The 26,591-nt window shown below is 40.1% G+C and overlaps 1 protein-coding gene across 1 annotated transcript; it reads right to left on the bottom strand.

Annotated features, from left to right (window-relative positions):
• Positions 1 to 3,002: 3,002 nt before the first annotated feature.
• Positions 3,003 to 5,310, bottom strand: LOC103444120 (lanC-like protein GCL2). Its single transcript, XM_008383036.4, has 3 exons — positions 4,559 to 5,310; positions 3,963 to 4,280; positions 3,003 to 3,539 (listed from the first exon to the last, which is right to left on the bottom strand). The coding sequence occupies exons 1-3, from the start codon at positions 5,144 to 5,146 to the stop codon at positions 3,201 to 3,203; spliced, it is 1,245 nt and encodes a 414-aa protein (XP_008381258.3). The 5' UTR covers positions 5,147 to 5,310; the 3' UTR covers positions 3,003 to 3,200.
• Positions 5,311 to 26,591: the final 21,281 nt, after the last annotated feature.

Genomic DNA, 26,591 nt, shown 5'->3' with positions numbered 1-26,591 from the left:
ATCATGTGCCTGATGATGTTAATCTTCACTCGGTGGCACATGTTGAAGATGAAACCTCTTTTTCATCAGACTCAACCTGCACCCTTCAGTAATCCTTCCAACCAAGATATTGTTCAGTTACCTACAACTCAATCTCCTCTAGTTAGTCGCAATCCTGCCCATGAGAGGAAACTTCCATCCAAGTTGCATAATTATGTGACCTACACTGCGAGGTATCCCATGACTGTTGTTATTGATTATAGCAAAGTCTCACCTTCTTTTGCCACATTCCTAAGTGCCATTAATGAGGCTCGCAAACCACAAAGTTTTCAAGAAGCCAATCTTCACAGTGAGTGGAGAATTGCTATGGTAGAAGAGCTTCAAGCTCTCCATGAAAATAACAAACCATAGTGAAACTTCCAAAAGGGAAAAAGGCAGTGGGAAGCCGTTGGGTGTACAAAACTAAGTTTCATTTAGATGGCACGATTGAAAGGAATAAGGCTCGCTTGGTTGCTCGAGGTTTTACACAAACCTATGGGGTTGATTATAAGGAGACATTTGCTCCTGTGGCAAAAATGAACATTGTTACGGTGTTGTTGTCAGTTGCAATTAACAATGCATGGCCTCTTTTTCAAATGGATGTTAAAAATGCTTTTCTTCATGGTGAACTTGAAGAAGAGGTTTACATGAAGCTTCCCCAGGTCATCTTCAATCAAACAACCTAGAAATGGTGTGCAAACTTCATAAATCCATTTATGGTCTCAAGCAAAGTCCACGTGCATAGTATTCCAAGCTCAGTTATGTTCTAGAAAGGGTTGGCTTATGTCGAAGTACTTCGGATTCCTCCCTATTTGTTTGCTCTAGCTCAGTGGGTAAACTCGTTGTGCTCATTTATGTTGACGATCTAATTATGATAGGTGATAATATGTTAGAGATTAATGCTCTTAAACAATATCTCAACAAGAACTTTGCTATCAAGGATCTTGGCACTCTCAAATACTTTCTGGGCATTGAGATGGCACACTCTCACAAGGGTTTCTTCCTCAACCAACGCAAGTATGTTATGGATCTTCTTCACGAAGCAAAAATGACAGATTGTAAGCCTGCTCGCACCCCCTTGGATAGCAACTTGAAGCTGAAAACTCAAGGTGATCCTATTCCCAATTTAAGCTACTATCAAATAATGGTTGGCAAACTCATTTATCTGACTATCACACGTCCTGATATATCATATGTCGTTAGTCTTATTAACCAATTTATGCACTCTCCAAGCATGGATCATTTGAAGATTGTTCATCATGTGCTTAGTTATCTTAAAGGTTCCATTGGTAAAGGAATTCTTATGCACAACAATAGTCACACTCACATCTCAGGCTATACCGATGCTCATTGGGTAGGAAATTCCCTCGATTGCAAGTCCACCACTGGGTTCTGTACGTTTGTGGGAGGCAACCTAGTCACCTGGAAAAGCAAGAAACAAAGTATTGTTCTGCATGTGGCATATGCTATAGAGGTTGGACGCTACGTTACTTGTTTGGGGAATAAACAAACTCTTGCTCCTGTTCTTCTATCTTTATTTCCATATGAGTAACTTTTCCTTCTGCAAATATATTTTTATGACCCTTGATTTCCTGTACCCCAAGCATTTCGATGGCTGGATATGTATGCTCAGAATATGATTCACTACTTATAGTTTGTGTTCAGATCCTATCCGATAGAAGACAAAAAATAATCAGTTTGCAATATATAAGGTTTGACAACATTCGATATCAAGAAAAAAACCAACTTATGAGCATTATTTATGGTTTGATACAGACTCCTAAAATGAGTTGTTTATAACACAAAACAAGGCCGAGAAGAACTTATAGTGGCTCGTATCAAAAATGAGAATTAAGCCACACCCCCTTATTAGCTGAATTACCAGTGGAAGAAATTTAAATCAGTAGTACATACCAAAAGAGAAACGTTGAGCATGTCAGACACCAATTTCAGTTCATTCATTTACTTGACAATCAATGGCAGACGCTTCAGGATTTTGCATTATATTTCTACGCATGGGTTTCATGCTACCAAGATTCCATGTTATTCATCGTCATCTACTTTCAGAGGCTGCTATGTTTTAAGAAGGCAGGTGCAAAGATTTAGTCATTATCACCGTCACGTCATTTTCATTTTTTTCACTAGGATGAAACCTTATCCGCTAAATTTGATTGTCGAAGGCTCCAAGGGATTGTGCATTATTTGTTATCTGTAGTTCATAGTACAACCTTATATCCAGTATTCATAAATACAAAGTCAATGTAGAAAAGAAACAGAAAGGATGTCTATACGCATCACGTACCTGTGAACAATACTGCAACAAAAAAATTGCACCAACGATGAACCACCAATCTTTGCAGTGCTGACCTGTTTGTCCACAAGAACTAGCAGCATGGTGAATTTTGCACGATCCTGGACGTCCCAAGGGCAAAGTTTTTACATACATTTCATTTCTTCATAGGTAGCTAAGGTCGGTCCTCCTTCAGAATTCCAGACACTTAAATAGTACGACTGCATGTGTATAGGGTTGGTCATGTAGAGTGCTTACATCAACGCGTGCATAATTAAAAAAGAAAGATAAGAAACGAAATTCATGTAACCGTCCTAGCAATGCAAGCATATTACACCAACCCATACATTAAGAATATTTTCTAAAGTAGACAATAAGAGAAAAAGGTGCCGACATGATGCAATCGTCCTGCTTTCATTTTGGTATAGATTGTCCCTTCAAGCTGATTAGTACTTAGCAATATAGACCTTCAACCAGGTTACAACATTGAACCTGAGGCCTTTCAGCCTATATCTGGATTCTCTAGGATGCATAAACCAGTAAGCACATTAGGTCATAAACAACCATAAATTTAAAGAAAGCTAGATAGAAGGATAGTAACAAATTAAAGGATTAAAAAGAACCTAGACCATAACGGATATATAATGTACATGACTTCATTGACATTTGGTGAAAGGATTGAAACAACCTCCAATTGATCAAGCTAATAAATTTTATTGCTAATGATGGAAGATTTAAACATACAGATTATAGAGAGGCGACTGAACTAAATGGAACCATATCTTCGGGTTCCTGGACAGAGAGGTTTGCACATATTACATATACTCAGTAGTAAATTACAATGAGTGATGGTAATTTCTACTCCTGATGCTTCCCCTTGTACAAACATCTTTTAGTGTTCGTAAGCAGGAAACTTTGCCTGAGAAGGTTCAAGCATGTCCAATAAAAGGTAAGCCATACCTCCAACTCCTTCAAACAAGGAGTAGGGGCTATCGCCTCTATGCATCTCACCCTGCAATATAAGCTTGTGAGATCTATCGAGTAGGAAACAAGCAAAAGCTTTGGCTCTGTATAAGAACACTACATTTCCTGTCAGTTGGTAGAGCGAGAGGAACACATATGCATTTCCACTAATGCCATGGCAAATCCCCACTCGCTTTAGCAGTCCACGTTTCCAGACAACCTCTGCCGCATCAGCAGCTGCTTCCAGAAATTCTTTATCTCCAAAAACCTGGGATTTACCATATCTTTAATAGTAGACAGACTAAAAGAGGAGACACAATACAAGTCGACAGTGAATAATTTGAAGATTCGGACAATTAAAGCCGCTTGCTCATGTCAGCGTGAGGTTTATAATGCAACTTCTATGGAAGAATGACACAAATTCTATACTTCCATCACACAATGTGTGCTTTAAGGAGAAGTTTCTTTGGGAAAAAACTTCGAATATAGCTCATTAATGTTAATGAAATGTATTCACGGTCAATACTAATAAACAGTGTTCGATAAATGTCTAGAGAACAAATTATAAAAGAATCTTAAACGTTTAAATCCAAAACCAGTTTGGACAAGAAATCCACATGAAATTTATTAGCAAACAATTGAAAAGAAGCCCATGAAATTCTATACATGAAAAGAGCATTCAAATTCTTACCTTAGCAGCTTTGGCAAGTGTGAGGGCAATCCCAGGAGCCCCATGACACCAGTGTACTAGAACATCTCGATGTCTATCTTCTTCGCTAGCAGGGTAGTTACCACTAGGAAAACGATTGTTAATCATGTACTTGAGAGTGCCCTTGACATCTTCAACCTCATCAGGCTTCAATTCCATGTCCATCAAAACATGCATAATCCCTGCCAATCCATGTGCAGCCCCCCAATACTTCTCCCCATACCACTCAAACATCAATGGACATCTTCCTCCCTTACCCAATGCTCGACCGTTCTTGATAATTTCATCCACAACTGCTCTCTGCACGCACAAATCCAAAATACAAGCCGGCCATACACCCATTAATAAATTAATGCACTACATACATACACACACAATTTGAACTTTTTTTCTTCGTTTGAGCGATATTTTAATCTAATCCAAACTACGGGAGGGGATTTCCAACTTAGGTGCAAAGGGTAGTACACCGCTCTTGCCAACTTCGACTTTGCTAATAGTGTACTTAACCAAAAGGACTAAAATTTAAACTCAATTGGGTTCAATAAAAGTTATAAAACTATTGCTAATAGTGTACTTACCATGTAAGCTGAAGAAATTGTACCATCCCCCAAATGTTTGTTCAGAAATAAGCAAGCCCACAAAAACCCAACTTTCCCATACAACAATTCATCAGGGAGACTTCTGGAAAGCTTAATCTCCCTAAATTGTGCCAAATAATAACTCAGAGAAGCAGAGTCGCCGCAGTGCTTCGCCGCAACCGCGCCAAGAGCACAAACACCCGCCCTCCCGCACATAAATGTGACAACATCCCTCGAACCCAGAGAGGCAGAGTCGCAGGCCTTGACGATCTGAGCAGAGAGAGTGATATCGTTCGCGTCGCCGGTGACTTGGTACGATTTGAAGAGGAGAAAGGCGGTGCCCAGAGCGCCGGAATAGAGAGTGAAGTCGTGAAGGCTTTGTGCGGCGGCGGCTCCGGCCCACGTCTCTGTAAGGATGGTTTGTTTGAGGTCCGAGGCCGCGCTTTTGAGAAGGTGTGAGAGAGATGGGCAGGGCGTGGAGAGGAGGTTCATGAGCGAGTCATTTCCGTGTTCTGCTTGTGGAGGTGATGGGGTTGGTGCTTCGGCTACCATGTCTGGCATTATATTTGGGAAGAATCGGTCTGCCATTGTCGAGTGCGACTGCTGAGTGCTGAGCTTGTTGGGTGGAAAGTTTACTGAGGAAGAGTAGATCAGGAAGGTGAAGCAGCGTCTGAAAGCGCAAGCGGATACGGATAGCTGTGCTTATTACACGTCGAAAGCGGCGGGGTAAAACGTGTCATAATATACTGTAAAGACACTTGAAAAACTTATTTCCACTTATATTTAGCTCATCTCCCAACTTAGCTCAAAAATAATTTTTCTGCTCTAACATTTTTGGCTTAAAATTTTAGCTTTAGATTATTAAAAAATTAATTTGTTTGGATCTAATTTTACACTATCGACCTGGTGGCGTTGAAATCTTTAGATGACTCCAAGACTAAACAGATTTTTCTTAATATTACTATTAATTTTAATCATGGTAATTATCTTAAGAGAGATCTTTTGAGTCTGAGGAGATCGGGAAAGATCAAATGGGAGTAATACTGTGCGAGAGTTGTGAAAGCTTGTGACGTCATGCCTTTTTGCTTGGATAAAGGATTAAACTAATGGGAAATTTGGAAAAACAACCAAAACTTGGGTCCCATATTGAATTATAACCATTTTTTAAAATTTATGATAATTATAACCAAAATTTGATATAAAAATACTAATATACCCTTAATGACTAAAAATATAAAATGATTAGAGATTTTCTCTAGTCAAGTCGAACCAGTGGCCAAAAATGACGTCAGCGTCGAAGGTATTGTTAGCGACGAAAGGGCTGTCATCGATGCAAAGAAAGCTTCAAAATAACAAACTCAGTCCAAGAAGGAACTTTGCTTTGGCTTGCTGCATGCTGATCTTATTGGAATTTTTGCAATCAAAATAAGAAATAAATAATTAAGATTTAAGAAAAAATAGTCTTGATTGGGACTCTCTCACTATAATGTTCGTACATATGGTGTTGGACGAAGCTTAAGCTTGCTTTCGATACTGGAATTCACGACACCATTGATATTAATTTGGTGATGCAAATGTTGTTAACGAATGAATAGGTACAAAAGGGGTGGGGGATGACGAAGGAAGGGTATCGTGGGTAAGGCCAATGGCTCTCTGTAGCAAAGAAAATCCACCACAAAGAGGGAAAATGGATCGGTTGTCGTTGGCCAGTTTGAGAGTCCACCTCCACCTGATATTGTGGTCTCGAGTCTCTCTGGTTTGGGGGCATTTCTGCAGAAAAGGGAAGGGATGAGAGAGGGTAATTAGTGTTTTAATTCAAGGGTATTCTTGAAACTTCACATGGAAATTTGGTTAAATTTGTAAGAATTGTAAAAGGTAGGCTAAAATTCATTTTGTGGTACAAAAAGTGGTTAGTTATGAAAATTTCCCTAAACTAATTGTATTTGATTTGAAAAGCATGCAGCATGTGATGACTTGATTGACTCACATTCAAACTGAGTGGGTTGTGATTTTCCATTTGAATTAATGGAGATAAGCATGCATCTGAGACAGTAACAAGCCCACGTGGCTTCTTGTTATCAACCTAGAGTTTCGTTTGAGATAAAATATATCTCATCAAGCACATGGCCTTATCATGAAATATTATTTGGTTTTGTGCATGCACAGGATAAAGTCGTAAACATTGGAAGAGATGAGCGACCAGATGATGGGTTGAGGGAAGGATTATAATTGAATTGCGACTTTTTACAGAGTTACATGGATGTATCTACGCATATAACTTGGGAGATGGAGTTTTGGTTGGAAAAAACATGTCATCCAATGGGTTTACAGCCAATATAAATACAAAGCCGTAGGCAACATCCAGGGGACCTCCAATTCAACACACAAAGCTGCCCTGCGTAAACTCTTTCAACAACTTTGAGATTTTTTTTTATTTTCTTTTTTGCTGACACATCTTCAATTGGCATAAATAGCATTGTGGAGGCAACTGGTGATATCTTCAGTTGGCATAAACAGCACTGTCGCCGCAGAATCAGCCGATCCTGCAGCATCTTCAGTTGGCATAAACAGCACTGCGTCAAGGCCGACTGGTTACCTATCCAAGTCTCAGTCAAGAAGGATTTTCGAATCCTTGTTGGTTAAGGTCATCTTATCAGCCTTCTCGGCGAAGTGAGGTGTTACGAGTTACTACATTCGGCACATTGGAAGCTGAATTTGATATTGAACTTCGCTAAGTTAGCAGCCTTGTCTTTAGGCTTTAGGATCCGAAGGCCAAGACAAGTTCCTTCCTCGGCCGCAGTTGCAAGATCAAGAAGTCAGCAGCGCACCCAACAAGACATCAACATATTTTACTCATCGACCGAGCTCGGCCGATGAGTTGGCTGATAGGAGCATATTTATGCGACTTAGTTAGCTTTTTCTTGTGCATTTATGTTGTTATTTCTTAGTTAATTTAGTATTTCAAGCCATTTTCGTGTGTTTGTAGGCTAAAGTGGCAAGAAAAGGCATTTTGGTGCCTTTTGGTGCAGTTTTGGATTGAATTGGAGTGCATGCATGGGGAGCAAGTTGGATGGACATTTTTTGTGCTTAAATGAGGTTAGAAACATGCTACAAATCTGGAGTGCAAGTTGCAAGAATGGTTGGTGAGGAGTGCAAGTTGCAAGAATGGTTAGTGAACTCATTTAATCTACCAGATTTGAGTTGTTGGTGAACTCATTTAACCTACTAGATTTGAGTTGTTGGTGTACTCACCTAACCTACCTAAATTGAATGGAATGTGCACTCACCTAACTCACCTAATTCATACTCTTTCTATAAATAGCCGTACATTTCATTATGAAGAGGCATCAATTATTCACCATTCTACACATCCATTCACTCCCATACACAATTCCAACCATTCTCCTTTCCTTGCCGCAGCCCCATTCAACCTTTACACATCTCTAACCCCTTCATTCAGCCATAAACATCCATAGTCACTTGTGCCGCAGCAAGGTGGGGGAAGAAAAAGGGCTTTTGATGCTTCAAGCTTGAGGATTGGAGCGTTTTAGGTGTACTTCGTTCTTGTTTTCAATTTCTACTTTATTATTCCCTTATTTTGCTGTAACTATGAGTGGCTAAACCCCTACTTAGCTAGAGGGAAGTTTGAAGCCATGAACATCCTTGAGATATGAATTGATTTCTTCCAATTGTGATTTGATAGGATGTGAATGCAATTCAATTAACTGTTTTCTTCAAAACTGATTCTTGTATGTTGATTAAGGATTCATACTTAGTTTTCATGCATGAATTTGATGCTAGAATATAAATGAGCTTCACCTAATCATTTCAAATTTATATTCATGAGTAGTGAAGGTTGCTAGTCATAATCGCGTTAATTGAATTCTTAGCAAACGTATCATGCATTCATAGTTACGAATGTTTTGTCAACACTTATGATTTTCATGGAACGTAATGATCTCTGATTGTATCTCTATTATGCATTCATGTAGGGGACCTTTGGAGAATGATTTGGGTTGTCGCATGCATTCATCCAATTCAATAAGTAAAGGAAAATTTGAGGGTTAATTAGTGCATCACGGTTAATCTGGGGTGTTGCGCTTCATAATTTATTGAAAAGCAATTGGAAATCGATTCATGTACAAGTGTGTCATGTGTGAAGAATGGACCTCTAGCTAATCCATCAACCATCTTATTTCCCAAAATTCGTTTTACAATCTGTTTAGTTTTACAATTTGTTTGTTTGTTTCAAATTCATCAAAACCAAATCCCCCTTTACTTTAGAGTGTCAATATAGTTAGAATCTGTCTTAGTTTGTGGTTTTAAGCTGTTTTGAGTCATTCTAGTTAGTTTTGAGTCTTTTCAGTTTGTTTTAAGTCCTTTGAGTCTAGTTAAGTGTTTTCAAGCTTAGTTTTGTGTATTAAAGTCAGATTAGCAATCCCTCCTAATCCCAAGTTTAGAACGATCCCTACTTATCCATACTACAATTGTCAACAAGAGGGTTTAATTTGTGTGTTAAGTTAATTTTCGCATCATTGGCACACCCCACATACAACCGAAGGACGTAGTTAGCTCATAGATTACTCGGCCTGCGAGCCACGTAGGCTTGGTAGTTTTTAGGGTCACCAGAACTTAAGCTAATTTTTTTTTAAATTAAGTAAACTATCGTAAATTAATTTTATGAACATTTTAATCTAAAAATATTGAAATTCCGATAAATATTGAAAAATCACATATAAAAGGTGTTTGTACCATACTTGACAAATCCCGAAACTACTGAGCATCGGTAAACGTTATACAGTTAAGGACCCAGAAGAGTTTCCCTCCAACCAGGAGGCCAATCATAGTGCGACACGTGTTAACATCAGAAGCCAATCACAACACGACACGTGTCAATGTCAGAATGAAACTAGAAACTCTCTTCTATAAATAGAGATCATTCTTTCACAATATTTCCTAATGTCATTTATACTAAATCATTCACTAGTACTCACTAAAGAAGAGCTTGAACCTATGTACTTGTGTAAACCCTTCACAATTAATGAGAACTCATCTACTCCGTGGACATAGCCAATCTGGGTGAACCACATACATCTTGTGTTTGCTTCCCTGTCTTTATCCATTTACATACTTATCCACACTAGTGACCGAAGCAATCTAGCGAAGGTCACAAACTTAACACTTTCTGTTGTAACAAAGTTCTCACTGATTTTGTACATCAACATTTGGCACCATCTGTGGGAATGACACTTATTCCCACTCTCTTCAGCTTTGCCAAGCTGGTTTCCACCATTCGTACACTCTCTTTTGACCAGGTATCCCTTTCCAACATGGGGAGCGAAGAAAGCCACAACACACAGAATGACACCCCTCTTGCACCTAGTAAGAAGTAGCGAAAGAAGGAAGGAAAGAGGGTTGCTCTTGAAGCTAAAGTCGATGACTAGAAGCTCAGAATAACAAGATAACAATGAAGAATGAGGTTCTTCAGGAGCAGTATGAGAAGCTCTTTGAGACGTTCCACGAAACTAGGCGTACTCAAACACGCGAGCTCGTTGCCCTTGTGGACATCAACCATCATTTGGGTGCCCCCCAACATGGAGGGTCACCTCTCTTCGACATGGGTATCCCTGATGAGGATCGAGCTAATCATCAAAACATTGATCAACATGAGACTTCTCTCAGCCCAGATGCTTCACCCCGAAATAAAAGAAGTTGAGGAAGACACCTCCTTGCAGAAGGGTTGGAAGGATCGAAAGTCATTTATCGTGACTGCCAAGACTTTCTAAAGCAACGTCGAGAGAATCCCTTCCATATATGCTCGAAGATCAATGACCCAAGGGTTTCTGAAAGACTCAGTCCCCTCCCACGACCCAGGCCAGCTGCCAATCTAGGGAAGGAACGGCAGGTCTTAAAGGAACATGAAGGTACAAGGGACTCTAAGGTATTCCGACAGACTCGCCCTAGAAGTCAGTACGGCGAGTCCAAGAAAAAACCACACACCCATGCTCAAACTTTCGTACTTCCAAGAGGTGATGGAGACTTACGAAAGAAAATTCCAGTGGTACATAACTCCACTCATGACCCCATTGTCCTACAGCTCATTGAATAAGTAAACAAGTTGAAGGCCAAACGTCAGGCCGAGATACCTAACTGGAACTAACCCAGGCCTGACCCTCTCACAAGAAGGATCATCGACACCCCCTTCAAGCGAAGACAAAACAAAAGCTTGGTTTACAGCTCTATACTGGAAGGGATGACCCAATTGAACACCTTAACCTCTTTGAGTCCACCATGGCATATCGAATGTACACCAACGAAGAGCGATGTCTTTTCTTCCCCTTCACCATCTCTGGCAGAGCTCTAAACTGGTATTGCCGTCTTCCACCTGAGACAGCAGACTCATTTGAAGAATTGAGGAAACTGTTTATCTCTCAACACATCTTCCAGCCCGATCACTTGCATTTTGCAGATGACTTGTACACTATTCGCCAGAAGCCGGACAAGTCACTACGAGAGTATGCAGGTCACTTTAGCCATGAGTATTCTCACTGCGCTGAGGCAGATGACAAGACCGCACTCAAGGCCTTCACGGCAGGCCTACATGATTGTTTCTTCAAGTACATGATCAATGCTAACACCTGGAAGACTTACTCTGAGGTGATGGCATAAGCTTACAACCACGCCTTCGCCGAAGCAAGGACATACCAAGGGAACCCCCATATGGTTAACCTCTATCAACAAATGGGAAGTGGAAGTCAAGTTCTACCAAGTGAGGAGATATTGGCCATTCAAACACCCATTGCATCATCTCCTGCCTCATGTAGCTACTCGCTAAGTCACCAAACGTATCTGTTTCTTGGTAAGATGAAGGATTTTTACTCTCAGCAAGCCTATTACAACAAGAGGGATAAAAGTTCGTATCAAGCTAACCAGGGGTGAACGTACCTTCGACTATTATGACTATGGGGCCAAGCCTCACTCTTTCAAAGTGAAGGATTAAGTACTGAAGGAAATGCTATTATAAGAAGGCATACACATTACAGATGTTTTGACTCTCAACTATTTGAGATCTTTTGTCACACAAGCCATTCGACAAATATTTAAAGAAGAGGGAATTCAGACAACTTCTTCTAAGTCTTTTGCGTTCCTAGCACTGGAACACTTGGTCTACGCGGACCTACCCTTATACTCCAACTTAGAGCTTCAACATGCGTACTTTGACACAAAGTATGTGATACTAAGTGTTACAACCAACATGGTTCACATATCAAAAGCATGGATCCCTTCATGCATATCAAAACATTCATAAGCATCACTCATATCAATCAACATAAACATTATACATTTCAACACATTCATACATGAACATCATACATTCCAACACATTCATACATAAAAATCATACATTCCAACACATCCATACATAAGCCAATTATGCTTCGAAAGGGTTCAACATATCTTCGACACTTGCTACAATATGCCTCGACACCTTGCCCTTATTCTCACCAACCAGGTGATGAAATGTGAAGAAAGAACTCATTTTCATGCCACCAACCAGGTGATGAAATATACAACCCGTACTCTCCTTCATGCCACCAACCAGGTGATGAAATGTAAAACCCGTACTCTAATATCATTTGGCAACTTGCCACTCATGCCACTAACCAGGTGAAAAAGTAGCTCATCTTCATGCCATCAACCAGGTGATGAAATGTACAACCCGTACTCTAATATCATTTGGCAATTTGCCACTCATGTCACCAACCAGGTGAAGAAGGAACTCATTTTCGTGCCACAAACCAGGTGATGAAATGTACAACCCGTACTCTCTTTCATGCCACCAACCAGGTGATGAAATGTACAACCCGTACTTTAATATCATTTGGCAACTTGCCACTCATGCCACCAACTAGGTGAAGAAGGAACTCATCTTTATGCCACAAACCAGGTGATGAAATGTACAACCAGTACTCTAATATCATTCGGCAACTTACCATTCATGCCACCAACCAGGTGAAGAAGGAACTCATCTTCACGCCACCAACCAGGTGATGAAATGTACAACCAGTACTCTAATATCATTCGGCAACTTACCATTCATGCCACCAACCAGGTGAAGAAAGAACTCATCTTCACGCCACCAACCAAGTGATGAAATGTACAACCAGTACTCTAATATCATTTGGCAACTTACCACTCATGCCACCAACCAGGTGAAGAATTAACTCATCTTTATACCACCAACCAGGTGATGAAATGTACAACCCGTACTTTCCTTCATACCACCAACCAGATGATGAAATGTACAACCCGTACTCTAATATCATTTGGCAACTTGCCATTCATGCCACCAACCAGGTGAAAAATAAACTCATCTTCGTGCCACCAACCAGGTGATGAAATGTGATGAAAGGTGATGAAGGAACTCACCTTCGTACCACCAACCAAGTGATGAAAGCAACTCACCATTCATTCCACCTACCAGAAGACGAGTGGTACAACTTGTACATGTGAACTCCTAGCATTCACAAATAATCAAAAACCCTCAAGCTTGACAACTCAACTAGGGGAGCACTTATGCCTAACAAAAGTTATAGTCACCAACAAAGTCTTATTGCAAGCCAATAACAACTTTAATGCATGGTATACGAAGATCAAGCTATTCAACCCTCTTGCATCTACTTCAGACATTTCCCCTCTGTAACAATGCAAACACTACAACTCGTAGAAAGCTTCACACTCTTGATCAAGACAGTGTGAAGCAAAACCAATTTATGGTGCCAACAAAAGCTTCATAAATGGAGGGCAACCACAATTCTCAAAAGCTTCACACACTCTTGATCAAGACAGTGTGAAGCAAAACCAATTTATGGTGCCAACAAGAGCTTCATCAATGGAGGGCAACCGCAATTCTCAAAAACTTCACACACTCTTGATCAAGACAGTGTGAAGTAAAACCAATTTATGGTGCCAACAAAAGCTTCATCAAATGAGTTCAACCACAATTCTCAAAAGCTTCATACACTCTTGATCAAGATAGTGTGAAGCAAAACCAATTTATGGTGCCAACAAGAGTTTTATCAATGGAGGGCAACCACAATTCTCAAAAGCTTCACACACTCTTGATCAAGATAGTGTGAAGCAAAACCAATTTATGGTGCCAACAAAAGCTTCATCAATGGAGGGCAACTACAATTCTCAAACCTTCGAGGCAAATTCAAGACTGTTCGAAGCAAATTCAATTTATATGGTTCATCCAAACCTTCGACTACTACAAGGTATGGCTTGCATCACAATCTCTTGCTCAACAGTGTGGAAGCAAAATGTGTATATGTTGTATCTCCCACATTTTCAAATTTCTAGTTTCCCCCCCAAAAAAAGGGAAATTTAACAAAGCTTCATCAATGGAGGACAACTACAAATTCTCAAAAGCTTCACACTATCTTGATCAAGATAGTGTGAAGCAAAATCAATTTATGGTACCCAACAAAAGCTTCAACTCCAAAGCTTCACCTACAAAAGCTTCACCCACAATAGCTTCACCCACCATAAAAGCTTCACCTACAAAAGCTTCACCTACAATAGCTTCACCTACAAAAGCTTCACCCATAAAAGCTTCACTAACAAAAGCTTCACCTACCATAAAAGCTTCACCCACAAAAGCTTCACTCACAAAACCTTCACCCACCACAAAAGCTTCATCTACAAAAGCTTCACCCATAAAAGCTTCACCCACAAAAGCTTCCCCCACCACAAAATTTTCACCCACAAAAGCTTCCCCCACCACAAAAGCTTCACCCACCACAAAAGCTTCACCTACAAAAGCTTCACCTACAAAGCTTCAACACAAAAGCTTCACACTATCTTGATCAAGATAGTGTGAAGCAAAATCAATTCATGGTACCCAACAAAGCATCAACCTCAAAGCTTCACCTACAAAGCTTCACCTATAAAGCTTAATAGATATATATATATATATATATATATTTTGGAAATTCGAAAGTTAAAAAATTCAAAAATTCAAAAATTCAAAAATTCAAAAAAAAAAAGAAAAAAAAAGAAGCCTAGGCCTCATCTTCTTTGGGCCTAACAACTTTCATAACAAATATATATGAAGGAGGAGTTTTGGGCTACCACTTAGAAACGAAAATGGTGAAGTTTTGTTACTTTGGAAACTTGGCTACTAGCAAGACACCTCATTCGTCAACTCCCTCGACCGGAGACATGGGGGACTCCTACCATATGCTACTGCACCTTGATACTCAGAAGTCTCATGACCACTCAGTGACTTGGATTTTTTCAAGTCTCCAACCGAGAAGTTTTCCTCACTCGGGAAATTAAGGAAGCACTACCTCAACCTACATGCTTTACTCACAAAGCTTCAACATACAAGATTTAACAAAAGGAAAAATTCAAAGAACTTAGTGAAGAAGGCCTTGGTGTATTTAACACAATACATTAAAATGAAGCAAAACTTGTTTATTGATATCTCCGATAAGTTACAAATATGTACATATACATGAATCAAAATAAACAAACAAGAGGGAGCCTTCACAAAGGTTGCTCAGGAGAAGTCTCAGCAGTCGGTAGAGCCCCATAAAGATGAGGCACCAGAGGTTGATTATTCGGAGCCTCAATACTAGGTAGAACCCCAGAAGGAGGAGGCACCGAAGGTTGATTATTTGGAGCTTCATTACGCGGTATAGCCCCAGAAGACGAAGGCAATAAATGCCTTTGGAACAAACCCACAAACCTCTGATGATCAAGTAAAATCTGACCATCAGATTCCTGCAGCTGAATGAGCTTCCTCTTCATGTTTGTAGCATAGTCATGTGCGAGCCGTGCAACTTTATTCTCATGCTTGAGCCTTCTGATCTCCTGTTTGAGACTTATCACTTCAGCCGTCAATGATTCAACTTGGCAGGTTCAAGCAAATAGGCATTGGGCCATATTAGACACAAAACCTGCATACTAAACACTGAGAGCTAGAGAATCCTTAACAGCCAACTCATTAGACTGTTTGGAAAGTAGTCTGTTATCTTTGGGAGTGAAAAGGTTCCTAGCCACGACCGCAGCGGTCATATCATTCTTCATCACAGAGTCCCCAGCGGTAAGATGACCAGTAGGGGATAAAAAGGATGTGCGCCATATGTTGTCTTGAGAAGGCATGACTGCCTCTTCACCAAAGTTCAAGTCAAAACGACGATCGGATGGGCCAAACATTCTCATAAATGATGAAGGAGAAATGAGGTGCAATAAATCTCTGAAGTAAGGGGAAAATTCCTACAAGCAATAACTCTCTGAATGTATTTCTTGCACACAATTGGTGCCCTTATAAAAGAAAGGGCAACAGGGTCGTTGGTTCAAAAATCGAAAAGGCACCACTCTCCGGATTCCGAAGAGGCACCACTTTCCACACATAACATCAGCTCCTCGGATACCACAGATAACTTTGCCAAAGATCTCTGACAAAGTTTAAACACATAAATTTTGAAGGTCTAGCTACCCTATTATTACCCACAAGGGTAAAGGAACAATACCACTGCTTGATAACTAGAAAGTCCCAATGTGTGTCAACCTCCGTGCTCCGTGGCAAGGCAGATTGGTAAAAATGCTCAACCTTTACTCACATTCGAGAAAACACTCCTAACAAGATTGCTTGCTCAAAAATCAAAGAGGCATCGCCCTCCGAATCTCGATAGCCAGACTCCCAACAAGATTCTTTCTCAAAAATCGAAGAGACACTGCTCTTTGAATCTCGAGAGCCAAACTCTTAACAGGATTACGTGCTCAAAAATCGAAGAGGCACCGCCCTCTAAATCTCGAGAGCCAAACTCCTAACAGGATTACTTTCTCAAAAATCGAATAGACATTGCTATCCGAATCTCAAGAGTCAGACTCCCAACAGGATTGCTTTCTCAAAAATCAAAGAGGCACCGTTCTCTGAATCTCGAGAGCCATATCCCCGACAGGATTGCTTGTTCGAAAATCGAAGAGGCACCGCTCTCCAAACTTCGAGAGCCAGATTTCCTTGGATAAAGCTTGTCTGCAATCTTCACACATAACATCAGCTTTCCAGATACCACAGACCACTTTTTCAAAGTGCTTTAACAAAGTTAAAACACGTGGAGCTTGCAGCTCCCACTACATTGCTATGACTAAGAAGGGTAAAAGAATAGCACTACTACTTGTTGTTAGGGAGACTCCTATATATGTCGACCTCCATCCTCCACAGCCAAGCAGACCTGCAAATAAAAAAAATGCTTAACTTTTCTTCACATCCGAGAGGGCACTCTCAACAAAGTCTCTCGAAATACTCAGTTTCTTTTCCTCCCGATAATAGCAAAAGTATCCCATATTATGCTTTTTCCCTGTCTTTTCCTTTGGCCTTGTTCTTACCTGCAAGACAAGGAGAAAGAGAGCAATCAGTCAGCACTTGGAATCAAGCTTACAGTTAGGAATTGACTGCATGGAACCCCTTGCCTGATTACTTACCTGGCATTGCTCTCGAGTACTCATATTCAACATTTTATGCTTCCAGAGAAGATACCACATCTGCCTGAGGAACATATAGGGCAAGTGAGAAGGATACAAGGAATCATGTGGAGACAAGCGTAACAGAACACGTGCCAATACATCTACTACTTTGTCAACAGCAAAAGTATCCCATATCATCAGGGTCGAACGTACTCTAGATTTGATGGACTTGTTTTGACCCTCAAATTCTTGAGTCGGCCTTATACTCTGGAGGAAACTAGAAAACCCTTCAGGCCAGTTCAAGAATAAGTATGTGGAAAGTTACTTGTTCAAAAGCAAAAGTGTCTCATATCATCTCTTCTCCATTTGCTTCTCCTTATCCTTGTTGCTGTTTACGACACAAAAAGAATGAGAACAATCTACTGGAAGCCGAAGTCGAGCCTTTGATCCAGGTTGCTTACTTGGAAGTTTGATTGCTTACCTTGTTGATGTGAGAAATATATAAGCACACAAATTAAACCCTATTTGTGACAATTGTAGTAATGATGTAAGTAGGGATCGTTCTAACCGGGGATTAACTAGGGGTGCTAAACACTTGACTCAAATAAATAAAACTAACTTTTAAAACACTAAGACAAACCAAAAGACTCAAAACAAGTTCAAAAGACTCCAAATACTTAAAAGCATAAAATAAGAGATACTCTTGCTTTCAACCTTTATGATATGAAATACTTTTGCTCTGGATGGGTTGTTTGCAGGGGTATCCCAGGGAATGAGGAATACAGAGTGACTCGAGAGGGTTCTTTGGGAATGCATTCTCGGAGATGAAGAAGTGCTGAGAATGTGTGCCTTTGCTGTGGAAGGCGAAGGTAAATACTTATAGGACTTTTCTTCACAACCGGAACTATTCTCTCACTCATTGTCGGCAGCCGGTGGATGGGTGAATAGTACAAATTACGCGCTTTCTGACAAAGCTGCCCGTAATTTCCGTAAAGCTGCCAGTTGCATGTGACGAGTGACGACACGTCTGGACAAATTGATCTTTTAAAATCCGGGGTTCGGCTCGTGGTTTCTGAGCAAGCCCATTTTTTGAGAAATGAAACGCCTCTTTTGAGAAAAGAATCCGGCTTTTGAGAAAGGAAACTCCTCTTTTGAGAAAAGAATCAGGCATTTGAGAAAGGAGCCCCGACTCTTCGATTTGCGAGAGGACGCTTCTCTGAGGAACGCCTCTCTGATTTCTTCTTTTTATAGAGGCGGTAATTGTGTTCCACAACACACTTGAGCTCCCTCCTGTAAACACTCCCTCCTGTAAACTTCCAAAATCTTGATCAGTCCTCCTCTCTTCTTTCTTCACCACCTCTGAAAATGTCTGGCCCTTCCGATCGTCGTTTTGACTTGAACCTTGGTGAAGAGGCAGCTCCGCCTTCACCAGACAACATATGGCGCCCATCCTTCATATCCCCTACTGGTCCTCTCACCGTTGGGGATTCGGTGATGAAAAATGACATGACCGCTGCGGTGGTGGCCCGGAACCTTATCACCCCCAGAGATAACAGACTGCTTGCTAGACGGTCCGATGAATTGGCGGTTAAGGAGTCTCTGGCTCTTAGCGTGCAGTGTGCGGGTTCTGTGTCCAACATGGCCCAACGCCTATTTGCTCGAACCCGTCACGTTGAATCGTTGGTGGCTGAAATACAGAATCTCAAATAGGAGATTAGAGGACTCAAGCATGAAAATAAACAATTGCACAAGCTTGCACACAGTTATGCCACAAACATGAAGAGGAAAATTGACCAGCTGCAGGAAACTGATGGTCAGATTTTACTTGATCACCGGAGGTTTGTGGGTTTGTTCCAACCGCATCTGCCTTCGTCTTCTGGGGCGGCACCGCGTAGTGAAGCTCCAACTGATCAACCTCCGATACCTCCTCCTTTCGTGGCCCCGCCGACTGCTGAAGCTTCACCGACTACTGAAGCACCACATGACCAATGAATGCTATTAGTTTACACATCATTGTAAAATATTTTTACTTTTATGTTTTTTTTTTTTTTTTTTTTTTTTTAATATGTAAAATATGTAAATCAATGTAAAAAGACTTTGTTTAACCTTCCCCACACTTAAACTAAATAACACAAACTCACAGAAATCAACCAAATAACACAACTAACTAAACAAAACAAAATGAAAGCAGTAAAGATAAGGGTGTAAGAATGCAAATCTGATTTGGTTAGCGATTCCAAAGTCTCCCTTCGTTGAATGCTTGGGTTGCCTCCCAAGAAACGCTTGATTTAACGTCCTTAGCCGGACGAATCTTTCCTTTAAACTCCCCTCGGCTCCAAAGCATGGAATTTATCTTTTAATGGGAGGTGATACTTGAAATGATTCGGCAATGGTTTAAATTCAAGAGTGGGTGCCTGAATCATCAAAATCAGAAACATGTTAGTATAAATTAAAATTAAAATTGGAGAAGATGGCTTACTTTCTTTTTCCGACACAAACTCAATGACAAACACCACATCTTTGAACATTTCCGGGACTTTGAACTTGGCCAGGTTTACTATGATGGTTGTGGCTTGTCCCGTGTCATCAAACTCAACTGCTTTGGGCTTGATTGTCTCATGCACAGCCTCTTGGATGTATTCTTGATATGCTTCAACCACTTCATTTTCTTGAATCCCTTTTCTTGGTGTGCAAGGTTCTTTGAACGTTTCAATACCATCGGGAACTTGTTTTGGTGCACCAAGAATTGGGATATCACTTTGCACCTTTGGAAGAGCTTCCACAATGTCTTTTTCACTCTCTTTGATATTTGGAATAAAAAACCTGCAAGGACAAAGGATATTCGGTGGAATAATGTTAGAATGAAGTGAATTTAGAACTTCCTCACCTGAGTTGGATGACATAGGGATTTGAGGAGCTTGCAGCAATAATTCTTCTAAACTGCCCAGGTCGTCCTCCTCCTCTTCTGCTTGCAGCAGCAATTCATCCATGTTCGGGCTGTGTTTGGATGGTTTTGGGACAGCTTCATCCTTCATGTCACCTTCCAAGGTGATGGCTTCATCGATTTCACTTTCTGCCTTTGAATTTGCAATGTTTGAGTTGGAAAGTTCACTTTGATCTCGAATCTGTGCCATGAATTCCACAATCTGCCCAACTTGCATATCCAATTCGTCCAATCTTTTGACTCGGTCTTGCATCTCCTGGTTTTGATTTTCTACTCCCTGATTCAAAGAGGTGAGTAACTTATTAAGTGTATCATTATCCAAGGACGTACCTGAATTGAATTGGGTTGATTGTTGTGGTGGCTGTGACGGTTCATATGGCCACTGATAGAACTCTTCTGATGGCGGCAATTGTTCTTCTTTTCGTAAACCCTGCGCCACAGAAATTAGTCCTTCAAGAATTTCATTATAATTCATGGGCATACTTTGATTTGATTGGAATTGTTGTGGGGGATGCTGTGGTGGCTGCATAGGTCTTGAATAGAACTCCTCATATGGCTGCCAATATCCATCTTGTTGGAATTGTTGAGGTTCCCCCCACATATAATCTGAATGATCTCTCCAAGCCGAATTGTAAGCGTTGGAAAACATGTTGTTGCTTGGTTGATCATAGCCTTGATAACCCCAAGCATCTTCGTTCACATTGAATTGAGGATGTTGATGAGTTTGATATCCGTGCCCATAGGACATGCCAAATGTAGGGACATTTTGCATTATGGTCCTTCCGGCAATCTATGACAATTGAGAAGTAAGATTCGCCAATTGAGCTTGAATGTTAGCAAAATCCATGTCTTACTTCTCTAGTATCTGAAATCAAAGAAACAAAACTAAATCAAATATCAAGAGTAACACAAAACAAAGAAAACAAAACTAAGTCAGAAACTAAAACAAAAACAAACTAAACAAAAAGAAAAGAACCAAGGGATTAGCAAATTTGCTAATCCCCGGCAACGGCGCCAAAATTTGATGTGAGAAATATATAAGCACACAAATTAAACCCTATTTGTGACAATTGTAGTAATGATGTAAGTAGGGATCGTTCTAACTGGGGATTAACTAGGGGTGCTAAACACTTGACTCAAATAAATAAAACTAACTTTTAAAACACTAAGACAAACCAAAAGACTCAAAACAAGTTCAAAAGACTCCAAATACTTAAAAGCATAAAATAAGATAGATTTGAACGACTAAGACTTTAACAAAATATGGGGGGGGGGGAAATTGAGTTGTTTTTTACGAGATTAAATTAAATGGACAGATTATAATTAAGGGCAAAATGTAAATATGAATGCAATGAAAAATATGGATGATGGAATAGCTTAAGGGGTTCTTCTCCACACATGTCACACTTGCAATACAAGATCGATTCTCAGTTGGTCTTTCGATAAATTATGAAACTCAACACCCTAGGTTAATTAGGTCCGCTTAAATTAACCGTCAAGTTCTCCTTAAGTTAATGAATTGGATGGGTTTGCGCAACGCAATTCACAACATTCTCCAAAAGTCCTTTACGTGAAAAACACAATAAAGATACAATCAAAGATCATTAAGCATCATGAAAACTATAAGTGTTGATGAGGCATTCATTACTATGAAAAGCATGAAACTAGTGCCAAGAATTCATTTAACGCGATTGTTTATAAGCAACCTCCACTACTTGTGAATATAAGTTCATAACGATTAGGTGAAACTCACTTATATTCTAGCGTCATATTTATGCATGAAAATTAAGCGTGCACTCTCAATAAACATACATAAATAAGTTATCAATCAAACGGTTAAACAAATTGAATCCACAACTTATGAAATTCCAACCAAAGATAATCAATTCATATTGCAAGCATAAACATAGTTTCGAATCACCCCCTAGCTAAAGGGGGGTTTAGTTCCTCATACTTGCAAAACAAAGATACATAAAATTAGACATTGAGATCAAAGATAGAAAACACCTAGAAACGCTCCAACACTCCCAAGGCTTGGGCTTAGGCACGGCACAAGATGTTCCTTCTCCTTCCTTACTTGCAAGCTGCGGCACTAGAGGTTTTGGACGGTTTTGGGTGGTTTTTATGGTGTAGAATGGATGGGGAATGGTATGGAAAGGTTTAGGATTGATGGGTGGTGTGGCTAGGGGTGGTTTTTGGCTAAATTTGGAGAGAAAATCTGTTATCACTTTGATGAATATGGAAGGTGGTATTTATAGGCTTGAGATAGGACCACTCCATATCCTTTGCATGTGAGCTTGTGTGGGTGTGTGTTGGCATGTTTCCTCTTTACATTTACACACACATGCTTCATCATTTCAACCACAACACACACACATTTTCTGCCCTATTTTCCTTTACATTTACACACACATGCTTCATCATTTCAAGCACCAAACACCCACATTTTCAGCCCATGTTTCTCCTTTCCTTTGCATGTGTTGTGCCTTCTCTTCTAGCTGTGCATTTCCACTTGCTCCAAAGACAAATGAGTGTAATCATAACCCCATTTGCTGCTGAGTGTTGATGACAAAGCAAAACACAAAACAAGTGCCTTTTATTAGCCAAATCTGCTTAGCCCGTTTCTAAACCTTTCAGTGTTAAAATGCCCATAACTTCTTCTAGAAAAATGATATTAACAATCTGTAAATTGCTCCAGAAAATAGACATCCGTAGCTTTCCAAGCATATAAGGCTCATTCTCTCATTCATTTGGAGCTGTTCGTAACATGCTTCCAAAGTCAGCTAATCTGCACAGGCAGTTTTGACGAATTTGTTGGTTGTCCATGTTTCTCTTTTGCACATGCCTTTCTTGCTGTTTTCTTCTTTGCATGTGTGTGTTGTCATCTTTGTTTCTCCTTTGCACATGACATGTGCTGTCCATGTTTAGATCCCCTTTGCATTTGCACACACTTGCTTCATCATTTCAACCACAAAACACACCATTTCCTTCCCCTTTGCCGTGTATGTCCCTTTTACTTTGCATGTGGGCTTCTTTGCATGTGTTTTCTCCCTCTCTTGCCTTGAGTTTGCATGTGGGCTTCTTTGCATGTGTTTATCCTTGCAATTACACACACACACACTTGCACACACAAAAGCCCAAAACGTCCATCCTCATGTCTCCATGTTTGCACCATCCAATCTTAGCCCAAAAATGCTCCAAAATGCTCCAAAATGCTCCAAAATGCATCTTCTTGCATCCTTGGCCCATAGAACCTACAAACACACAAAAATGGCTTAAACTACTAACATAACTAAGAACTAAGAACATAAATGCACGAAAACAAACATACTAAGTCGCATAAATATGCTCCTATCACTTGTATGTTACCTCATTCGGCAAATCTACTAGCTCGACGACTTGGGGGACTCCTACTATAGGGTTTGTATCGCACTTGACCAAGCCCGAAACTACAAGTAAGCTTCAAGTGAAATTAATACATTACCTTATGCATCTTCATCGGTTAAAGATACCACCCTTGGATGGAGGAAAAGTACTTCTAGAGAATATGCCACATCTACATATGAGACAGATAAGGCAAGTGAAAATGACACCACACTTCGGTACTTAGAAGTTTCGTGATTACTCAATAGCTTGGATCTTGCAAGTCCCCAACCGATGAGCTTCCCTCACTCGGGAACTTAGAGGAGCACTGTTTGTACCATACTTGACCAATCCCGAAACTACTGAGCATCGGTTAACGTTATACCGTCAAGGACCCAGAAGAGTTTCTCTCCAACCAAAAGGCCAATCATAACGCGACACGTGTCAACATCAGAAGTCAATCACAACACAACACGTGTCAATGTCAGAATGAAACTAGAAACTCTCTTCTATAAATAGAGATCATTCTCTCACAATATTTCCTAATGTCATTTATACTAAATCATTTACTAGTACTCACTAAAGGAGAGCTTGAACCTATGTACTTATGTAAACCCTTCACAATTAATGAGAACTCCTATACTCCGTAGACGTAGCCAATCTGGGTGAACCACATACATCTTGTGTTTGCTTCCCTGTCTTTATCAATTTACATACTTATCCATACTAGTGACTGAAGCAATCTAGCGAATGTCACAAACTTAACACTTTCTGTTGTACCAAAGTCCCCACTGATTTTGTGCATCAACAAAAGGCATCTAGATTAATAGAAACACTAATTAATAAGCCATAAATTTAATACACATGACAATTAATAAACTACATAAACTTAATACAAATGACAATTCATAAACCACATAAATCAAATAAACTTAATACAATCAATAATTCATAAACTACATAAACTTAATAATGATATCCACCGTCTTGACTTGGTGGTGGACTTGGGATATAGCCTTGAGATGAATCATCACCTTGAAATATACTCCTTGTGGCATACTTTGACACACTCCGACCTGGAAAGGTCGAAGCATGTTGGCCATCACCGTGAGGTGACGTAACCATAAGGATAGGTGATGCAAAAAGTGAATAAAATTAAAATTAATTAGAAATAGGTATACTAAATAGTGAAAGAGTGCGCAATCGTGGGAAGAACCCACTACAATTATTCAAAGCGTAAAAGACAGTGGGACTACAGAATAGTAGTCAAGGTAACTATGGTACACTTATTACACAACAATGATAAGTTCGTACGTCTAAACAGAAGAGGATGTCAGAAATGCCGATATTCCTCGAGTGCTACAAAGAGTACAGCTATCTAGGTCCTGGAGGGGCAAAAAACAAAGTTGAGTGGGTCAACAAAACAATACTTATACGAAAACCTTTATTTTCGAATATACTAACCCCTCGCCGTAAAATAAGTATAATTTCCTTAAAACATACTACGTAAGTATGTTAACAATAAAACAACAATAATATAATAGTATTATAACCAGAAGTATGCCAAATCATGATGTATCGAATGCCACAATAATATAATCATGTGATAATCAAGTATTACTAAGTGCTCATCCATCTAAGCTGACATACGAGTTTGAACAGATAATTTCTGACATGAACATGACTGGGTGTAATCAATATGCTCTAGTACTACAATCACGTGAAAGTTGGTGCGGAAGCACGGTCACATACAAGTCGGATTGCCTAAGGCAATCTACATGACAAGACTGGCACCTAACTTGGATCCAAGGCGAGCGAATAGTGCGATATGAACATACACGTGAAGGACTGGCCCCTAGGGCGAGTACTAACACCAGGGTGCAGCAAGATGAGCATGTACAAATATGTATGAATGCCATGATAGTAATATCTCAACCTAATAGCAACATTTATCACAATTTATATCACAATAACGAATACTTGGAAATATAAGCATAAAAGTGAAGTAAATACATATTTATGGAAACTATAAATATGTATAGGTATAAAAACAATTGTCCACTCACAAGTACGTCGCTAGGTTGTAACCCCCAAGCCTAGCTTGGCGTCGAACGTCCTCGGGATACGTTTCCCCTATATGTGAAGTAACTAAAATAGAATTAATTAAAGCACATATACGAATACCTAAATAAAATCCCCATAGTTTGCTCAAACCTAGGGTTTAAATATATGAAATCGATCTACTTGACGTCACGGACACACACGTGTCGACCACACGCTGGTCGAAGGCCGGATGCACCGTCATGCGCAGCCACAAGGGGCTGCACAATCTGCCACTTGCTGCACGTGCCGATGGCATGTGGGTGGTCACACGCACTCACGCGCCTGCGAGTACGCATGTACTCGCCTTCTCCATAATTTTCTACAGTTTTGCAGATTTTTGGGCCAACTTCCCGAGCCCCTAACGAGCTCGATTCTTTACCAAAAACACTTATACAAAAGCCAAAATAAAGCTAGGAATGTGATGAATCGATCCCTTTTTACAGAAGGTTCAAATGTGGTCCGTGTTGTCCAGAAACGTGGTCTAAAAGTGGCCAAATGGCCACTGCCAAACTTTTCCAGAAAGTTAGGAATTTCTTCCAAACTTCCAGAGTTGATTTCTAACTCGAAAGTTAACCAAATTCGATAATTCAAAAGCCATTTTGAAGTTAAGAATGCAGAGAATAAGTCTATACCTATTAGATGTCCAGCCGTGATCGAGGTTGACCGGAAAAATGCGTTGCAAGTGGCCAAGTGGTCACGATCTCTTTGTTGGAAAAGAAACTGAGCAACTTCCTCACCTTGAGTTTTCTGTGCGAGAGCTTATTCGAGGTAAGTAAATGAATTAAAAAACAATTTATAGAATTGAAATAGAGGTTCTTAGGGTTTCTCGGAGTTTACCTAAGCCATGAATGGCCTGAAAATAGTTGTATCGAACTCGCCAAGTCGAACCTTCCAAGTTGGATGTCCAAAACTCAGTCAACACGGGAACCAAGGGTATGGTTGAGTTCCTGGGGTCAAGATGAGCATGATGGTGCAGTTTGTTTTTCACATTTGCAGGTTGTGAAGAAAGTTGGGAAGCCTGCAGAGAAGAAATGGAGGACAACAATGAGAGAGATAAGAGAGAAATGTGAGGGTTTTCTGATTGGGTGCCAAAATAAAAGGAGGGATGGTGATTGGTAGTGAGTGAAGGAGAGGGTTTTGGGGAAA

Source organism: Malus domestica, chromosome 09, assembly GCF_042453785.1.
Source record: "Malus domestica chromosome 09, GDT2T_hap1".
In the NCBI taxonomy this organism is placed as follows: Eukaryota; Viridiplantae; Streptophyta; class Magnoliopsida; order Rosales; family Rosaceae; genus Malus; species Malus domestica.
This window is presented reverse-complemented; position numbering and strand designations above follow the sequence as displayed.

Excerpts from the sequence above, each read along its gene's own strand:
- LOC103444120 (XM_008383036.4), bottom strand. The coding sequence starts at position 5,146 with ATGGCAGACCGATTCTTCCCAAATATAATGCCAGACATGGTAGCCGAA. Across the intron at positions 4,281-4,558 it reads CAATTTCTTCAGCTTACATG|AGAGCAGTTGTGGATGAAAT; the intron begins GTAAGTACACTA and ends TTGTGCGTGCAG. Across the intron at positions 3,540-3,962 it reads CACTTGCCAAAGCTGCTAAG|GTTTTTGGAGATAAAGAATT; the intron begins GTAAGAATTTGA and ends GGTAAATCCCAG.